An 8,602-nucleotide genomic window follows, 5' to 3' on the forward strand; every position below is an offset into this window, starting at 1 on the left:
TCTGGCTGCTTATTTCTCTCAAAATTTGGCAACACTGGTCACGTAGTGTCGTCTGACACATGGTCCTCGAAGGACAAAGTAAGACTTTATTTTAAATCCTTTTAGAACAATTATCTCCTGCTCAAACAATTGACTGGTTTTGTATCTGAGCACCTGAATTATTTAAATGCGTTATTATGAAGCCAGTTATTTAAAATGTTTAATCTGTTCACAACACATTGGGTGCCAGAGGTTTATTAAAATATTATACTTTGAGTGCCAGGACTTTTTAAACATTTTGAACCTTTTTCGAGTAGTCACAAAATATTTTCAGTGATCACCGTCCTCACGGTGATCCCCTCATTACACACATACAGGTCTCGTACAATCGGGGGGAAAAAAATTAAAACATTCGGAAATCCATTCCATAGTTGCAGCCAGTTCAAAATAGTTAAATTAACATTGTAAAAAAAAAAAGTGCACAGGAGCCGAGATACAGGTTTTTGAAGTTAACCAGGAGGTGGATTGGAGTCTAAATCTTGTAGGAGTGGATATTTCCTGTTGCTGTGAAGGAAATAATAAAAAAAAAAAATATATATATATATATATTTTTTTTTTTTCAAAAACCGTATATATACGGTTTTGGCACTCAACGTTAGTATGCGCAAAACCGTATATATACGGTTTTGGCACCCAAGTCATTTGAATATAAGAGTTTTATAAAGCTGAAAGGACTACGCAGTTATATTCATATAAACTAAGTTATTTTCTGTTATTATTATTTTTTGTACAGATTTCTCTTCAATCTCCATTATAATAATTCAATTAATAAAACAATTATAATTATTTTTTCTTAATTATTATATATTAATACTGCAACAAAAAAAACTAGGTAAAAGTTCAAGTGGAGTTTTTTCTTTCTTCCATGAGGCCATGTGACCAGAGACTAATAAAAAATGTCAGGTTAAACCTGTACTGATTTTCAGATCTCTAGGTTAAAGGTTGTCTACTCTCTCTAGTCTAGACATGAGGTGGAAAGACTGGTGATGCGAGGTTAGTCTAGAGTAGACACATAGACAGAGGCAGACAGACAGACAGACAGACAGACAGACAGACAGACAAGGTCTAGAATCTAGACTCTAGATAGATACACTATATATATATATATATATATATATAGATAGATAGATAGATAGATAGATAGATAGATAGATAGATAGATAGATAGATAGATAGATAGATAGATAGATAGATAGATAGATAGATTGATTGATTGATTGATTGATTGATCGATTGAATACTTTATTAACAGTTTGCTAATAGTACAGTGGTACGATTATACAATGACGCTGAAAGTATAACACAAAAAGCCCTAAGGGCTTGTTTCTAGAGATGCACGATATAATCGGTAACGTATCGGAATCGGCCGATATCGGCCCATATCGGCCATATCTGTACCGAACCGATCTCAAAATAAACCCGATTAAATTCACCGATATTGTATAATAAAATGACCGAGAGGCGAGAGCAGTCTGTCTGCCTGTCTCTGTCTCTTTAAGAGAGCACAGCTGTAGCTCCGCCCCCCTCCACACGCTCTACATGCAATGTCTCTCAGACAGTGCATTGCTGCACTACGCAGCGGAGCAGGCTAGGCTGCACAGAGAGTGGAACTAACAGCAAACTAACAGCAAACAAACTCTTCACGTCCATAGTTCATACCCAGAACAGTCAGAGGGTTTCTTGTACATCTTAAATTAGATTAGAGTAGGGATACTGCGGAGGATATATTTTGCCTCGTTATTTAACATCGACGTAACAAACACTCGTTAGTCGTTACTCGACTCGAGTGCAACCAGCGGCTGCTTTTGAACAAGCAAGCTGCTTGTGTATTTAACCACAGAGAATGAGCACAAATTAACTCTCAGCTGGTAATGTTTCTGTCTTTGACATCCTGTTGTCCTACAATCTGTAGTGTAGTGTACGAGCTAAACTCACTGTCTCTTTCTTTCTCTCACACACACACACACACACACACACACACACACACACACACACACAGTGGTAGTTCCAGGGAGTTGTGATTGGGAGAGCTAAGGGGGGCTTTATTGTTTAGAGCAGAGGGCCAGAGGCTAATTAATTTAGGCAACAGACAATATGAATAACACTAATAACAAACTAGATTCAATGATCTTAGTTCCATAGGCCACATAACATATGGTTTTGTGTTATACAAAGATTCAAATAATTCTGTGATGGCTTATAGCATACAAAAATGATGTCATAGTTAAGTTTGTTACTTATATATAATTATAATTAATGTATTTATTCCATAAATATTTTTCATCACAGTAGGGTTAGTGGAGAGGAGGGTTTACCATCAACTTTCACCAGTAAAACAAATTAAAATAAAAAAATTCAGCAATGAGCTCAATATAAATATGATATATAATATATCGGTATCGGATCGGTATCGGCAGATATGACCCAGCAAATAATCGGTATCGGTATCCAAAAAACAATATCGTGCATCTCTACTAGGGAGTCCTCAGAGTTACTACAGGGGGTCCGCCAAATCTTTGTGTGATGGGGAAAATAGCAATCTACAAGCTCTTGAGCTTGTAGATCTGAAATTTTCAGAGAGTTGGTGGGCTAAATATTGGCTAAATATTGAAGGTTTAAAAGGTTAACTATCTTAAAATACACATTAGCATGAATCCATCTATGAAATCTATGAAAAAGCTTAAAGGTATCATGACATTCATTTTCACTTTTTTTATTTTCAATGTTTTATTTGGGGTTTTATGACCTCAATTACACACCAAAAAACCTGAACTTAGAACATTCAGTGGATTTTCTGTGGTCTGGGGTTTTCTGAATAATTAGGCTGAAAAGTAATCTGAGCTTGGCCCTTCGACAGTGAGGTCACAGTCGATTAATCCCGCCCACTCTCCTCCTCGCCCCTCCCCTATCCTTTCCTTTGGGGGGGCGGAGCAGAGGCGATGATTGACAGGCAAAATCCCTCACCAGCGACACCCGCAGGCAAAGATTTCTTTTTTCATTGCAGTTGAAAAGGCTTTAGAAATGTGAGAGAAAAACACCTGCCATGGATCACTGGAATGGAATTTTCACTTAAAACTTTTTGTACACTTTTGAAGGACCAGGACAAAGACTTTGAATGTGGTGTAAAAGTGAATGTCATTAAACCTTTAATCTGCAACACAACTTTACACAACATGTCCCTGCTTCATCTCTCTCTCAGCTAAGGGGTCCTTGGCCTGAAAAACGTTGAAGACCCCTAGAGAATCACTGGTTTAAACAATGTGCAGTATCTAACACCAACAGTAGAGGGCAGAAATGCGCCAACGGGCTTCTTCTAGTCAGCCGGAAACACACGCAGAAGGCAGAAGAAAGCAAGCTTAGAAGAAGAAGAGTCAAAGGTGAAAGTTGAGCCACCATCTTGTTAGCAACAACATGGCGAAGCATCACCCTGACTTGATATTCTGTCGTAAACAAGCTGGTGTCGGTACGTTTCATTTCACTTCTCCATCGCGCTGGTTGGCTGTTTCGTCACGAGAACGTTACAATATTTATTGTAACTGTTAATGCTTGAGATAATCCTAACTCCGCTCCGTTTAGCTACAATGCTAACGCTACGACCTGGTTACGACGTGCAGTTCATTCATATGAGCTAGGCAGGCTAACCTCACGACGTTGATCAATAATGTTATTATTAGACCAGAACGTTGCGAATGTACATCATGCTTTAATTTTGACGATGAGTGTGGCGAGTTATTCCTGTATACAACGTTACGTTATTTAGACTATGTTGGCTACGATGGCTAGCTGTTAGCCACATAACGTTAGTAGCAGGGTTGCCATGTCCTCATATTATAAGCTAATTTGGGCTTGTTTTTCTGTAAAGTTGCTTTACAGAAAATATTGGTGGTTTTGGTTGTTTGGGCTTATTTCTAAAGTGTAGTTGTTTAAACCAGTGATTCTCAAACATTTTCCAAATTAATATGTATTTGTCCACAGACCCTCCCCCAATCAGAAAATATTTTGTGCCAGGGATACAATATATTTTGTGCCAGGGATACAAGATTTGTGGTGTCAAAATGTTTTTTTTTAAAATGGCAGCTCTGCAAGCTCACAACGCATCGCATCATTGTAAGCTTGTAGTTCGGCTATTTTCAAATAGCCGTTGCCTAGTTGCCTCTTTGGGGCTTGTTTTCACAGACCTGGTTGCTTATTTATCTCGCAGAATCTGGCAACACAGGTTAGTAGCTACATTGTGAGGAGGATGAAGTGTCCTGTCCTGATATTTTGTTTTTCTTTCTCAGCTATTGGAAGACTCTGCGAGAAATGTGAGTACTAGTATGCACAACTACAAACTCACTTTGCTTATGCTTTCTGATTCTCACTTTGTTTCTTGTTTACTCTTAGAGGAGCATTTCACCCAGTTTCAAGTATCTTCATAATTGGTCCTCACTCAGTGATGCTCATTAGAAGATGGCACATTTTCAGTCTACTAATACTGCCTACCAGCGACACCATCGATGGGAATGCCAACTTAGCAGAAACTACAGCCTTTCTCTTGGAAAGATAACACACAAATAGCAGCCTGTTCTTGCGTCAATTAAAATGTTTCAAGTGACCAAACCTGCCTACCACAGCCATCCTTTGAGACACAAAGTAGAGTGAGTATACATAAATGGTGCCTTCTTATGAGCGTTCGTGAGGACCAATTATATGAAGATATGATTGAAAATGGATGAAGTGGTCCTTTAAGACGATTGACTACAGTATTCATTCCATAACCTGGTTAACCACCCTGGCCGTTTGAATTCACATCATCTTGTCTCTCCTGCAGACCGGTCTGGCCCCAAGCGCTGGGTGGGCGTTTTGCAGGAACCAAAAAGTGGAATAACCAATCGGTGTCTGCGCTCAGGGTCCTGTGATTGACAGACGCTGATTGGCCCTCATTTATCAATGCAGCGTAGAAACCAGCTTAAAAATTCGAGCCCAGAAATCGGCGTACGACCACGTCCGCGTGTGATTTATACAGTCAATCCCAGTGTGCAAATCGTCTGAGGCTTCATAAATGTGACGGCTGAAACGAGTCATTTAAATAACACGCCCTTAAATATTCTCGAAACGCCCCGATTTTACGACATGAAGAACCATAATATGACCAAACAAAGTATGGAAAGCCAATAAGAAAGAGTTAACCCCGCCTGCCTCGCTGCCTGTCATGTCCGTGTCCGACAACACACACACACACTCCTACTTGTAAGCCCAACTGTGCATGTTGGCACACTGTGGAAACTGTAGTCCTACAGTCTTTGCCAGTGGGATTACCATGTATTCCGTCAATCTTTTCAAATACTAGTCGACATGAATGACACCAATCACATCGTCATGAATGAAATACGCTTGTATATTAATTTAACCCATTACCAAGCAGTGCATGCTCAAGTTACACTAAAATAAAGCAGTCATGTATCCCCCGTGAGCAGAGGTCTGCAACCTGCGGCACATGTGGCTCTTTAGCCATGTGGCTCTTTAGCCCTTCCCGTGTGGCTCCCTGTAGCTATAGAAAACATTATGGAAATTAACAATGTTTTGGGGGGTTTTCTTTTTCACATTTAAAATTGTATTTATCGTTGCTGTAATATGAGACATGGATTCTTACGTGCTCCAATAAGTGTAGAATAAATAATACATTTCTGTCAAATTTGCGTCAAAGCCTGCAACACATTTCTTGGCACGGCACCGGCAATAGTGGGCTAAAATAGGTTTTGCGTCTTTTTGGTCCAAAATGGCTCTTTGACTTTAAAGGTGTCCGACCCCTGCCCGTGAGTCACGGTTTGCCGTGACACCATGTTTATGAGAGAGAGCCTGGCTCATAATCTGAACGTTTATGGAGTGATTCATGAATGCATAAACATTAATGGATGAAGGCTGGTGTTTGCTGGGATCAGTGGTATAATGGCGATTTTCCCCCCCCCCGCGGTATGGTACGGCGATGGCGTGCACGGCACGCACGTGCACCGTACCGTACATGCGCGTAAAAAAAAACTGGCCACACACCGTGGTGTCCCGTCCAACGACCAAAACACCACAGGCTGGGATGGTTATATCTCCGATCTCCCGTGGCCCAAATCCACAGCGTGAAAATCACCTGCGCTGGGCACCAGTTTGGAGCATCGAGCTTTTATTTTAACCCAGGTTGCACATAACTCCAGAAGACGTAGCTAGTATACGTTTGGAGACTTCACTGTCCATGAAAAGATTACAGTGGCGCCGGTCCCGACTCCCGAGAATGCTCTCGCATAAGCGCTCGTATAGGTCTGAGCCAGATCTGCAATCTTATCTGAATGACTGTTAAAGCACTTGTTTAAATGGGTGAATCATTAAGCACCTAACTTATAACATTGCAAATAGGCTGTTGGATTGTTTTTCATCGCTTGATTTGAATTGCTTGTCATTGTCACATAAAATGGCGTGCATGTCCATATGTGCCTTTTATAAAATGTTATATTTTTACAGGGATTATTTATTAGTGTTAGATATACATTTTGGAGTGGATACATGTGTCCAGATGCCTGTTAAATTGTTATACAATGTTGCACCGCATGTCTACGATGGAACAAACTGGTGTAGCCAAAGCCTACATGACCTGAGACCAGACGTGAGATTTGGTCTGTGCAAGCTTGATAAATGAGGGCCATTTCTATTCCACTTTTTGGTTTCTGCAAAACGCCCCCTTGGCGCTTGTTGCCAGACCGGTCTGCAGGAGACGCATGAGAATTCACGTGACTGGGATGGTTTATGAGGCTATTCGTTCCACAGCCAAATATTTAAATGTGTTTTCAATTACTCTGCACTACCAAGCATGCTGCTATATATGTTACACTTCCTACATACCTCTGTTATACCCTGTACATTTTGTACCTCTTTTTGCCGCCTCCTCCTTTGTTACTGTGACTCATACTCGCATTATGTAATTACTTTTTCCAGGTGATGGTAAATGTGTGATATGTGATTCCTATGTGAGACCATGCACACTGGTGCGTATCTGTGATGAGTGCAACTATGGCTCCTATCAAGGCCGCTGTGTGATCTGTGGAGGACCTGGTGTGTCTGATGCCTACTACTGTAAAGAATGCACCATCCAGGAGAAAGATGTAGGTTGATTCAAAAACTGTTGGTATTGGTCACTTCATGAAAATGGTCTTATTTTAGAATATTAACTAATGTAACAATAGATGAATGCATAACTAAAACAAACCGAAATGTCTTAATAATCTCAAGCACATTCTTAGTCTAAATTATATTAAAAACCTGCTTCCCTGCTCTTTCCCTATTTGTCCATACAGCGAGATGGCTGCCCTAAGATTGTGAACTTGGGCAGCTCCAAAACAGATCTGTTTTATGAAAGGAAGAAATATGGATTCAAGAAGAGGTGAAGACACACTAGACCAATTACCAGCGCCTTTACTACAGATTTTCTGTGAACCTTTTTTAATAACTTTTTGATTTGTCAGTAAAGATCTTTTTATATTACTTCTGTGTTCCTCTCTGGTTTCTTTAAATACTATAATGCTTATGTTCATTATTACACAAATCATGCAAGCCATCTCAAATAAATATAAGCATTTAAACAAGAAATGAACTGGGTCCAATGAACCATTATTGTAAACCCCATAACATTGCTGCTGTTTTCTATTATTTTTCATGAGCCTATGCTTCAGTCAAATGGAACCGTCCACGAATGTCAAGATGAACCTCTAAATTAATCTGCTGTAGAAAAGATGATCGACTAGTTTGTAGCATCACTTGTTATGACTGTAGAGAGACTCTTTCATATTTTGTCCACCAGGTGGCTGTATTCCACATTTGTATACAGATATGAACATTACAGTGTAGTGTAATGTTTTGATAGTGTAGTTACTACACTATATCAGAGGTGGTTAGAAAAGGTAATGGCCAGATAATGTTCCTTAGTATCTTTCTTTAATATATACAGTTTAAATTTAGAAGGGAGTTTTAGCTCACAGCTACACTGAATCATGAATTGATCTGCAAGTTTCAATATTTTGCCAGCTAAAGTCAATTTTGTGTATTGGAAATGGACCAGACTGGTGATGATCAGAATCAATGCATTTGCTTCTATATGTATGATTGTCTTGGTGATGCATAGAATACAGATGTGCTGCAATTTACCACAAATGTGATGAGAGAAAATGCTTCAAAACAATCTAGTTTTTCCAACAATGCTTTACTAATATATACAAGTTTGGACACAAAACACAGTCACACTTAAAATGCCAACTATTCATTTTGTGTACAAAAGAATAAAAACCAAGATAAAAACAAGTCCCTCAAAGTTAAGAAATGTTACCAGTTAAACAGCAACTGCAACTTAAGCATATAAAAAGGAAATTCATAAAAATGACAAAAACAAATCAGGAAGCTCATTTGTTAAGGGTCAGGTCAGCTTTGCCCGTAGATGATCATTCAGTATGATTATTACATTGCCTGCATGTATGGATATCTTGCATTGTTTTAATTTGAGCAACTACAGTAATGTTCTCAATTAAATAAAGTATTTGCATGAGCA

General features: G+C 39.3%; 1 protein-coding gene across 1 annotated transcript; it reads left to right on the forward strand.

Moving 5' to 3' along the window:
* The first annotated feature begins 3,374 nt into the window (after positions 1 to 3,374).
* phf5a (PHD finger protein 5A) lies at positions 3,375 to 7,544 on the forward strand. Its single transcript, XM_080454638.1, has 4 exons — positions 3,375 to 3,502; positions 4,320 to 4,343; positions 7,000 to 7,166; positions 7,359 to 7,544. The coding sequence occupies exons 1-4, from the start codon at positions 3,451 to 3,453 to the stop codon at positions 7,446 to 7,448; spliced, it is 333 nt and encodes a 110-aa protein (XP_080310764.1). The 5' UTR covers positions 3,375 to 3,450; the 3' UTR covers positions 7,449 to 7,544.
* The last annotated feature ends 1,058 nt before the right edge of the window (positions 7,545 to 8,602 follow it).

Source organism: Gymnoscopelus braueri (assembly GCF_963280865.1).
Source record: "Gymnoscopelus braueri genome assembly, chromosome: 17".
Classification (NCBI taxonomy): domain Eukaryota; kingdom Metazoa; phylum Chordata; class Actinopteri; order Myctophiformes; family Myctophidae; genus Gymnoscopelus; species Gymnoscopelus braueri.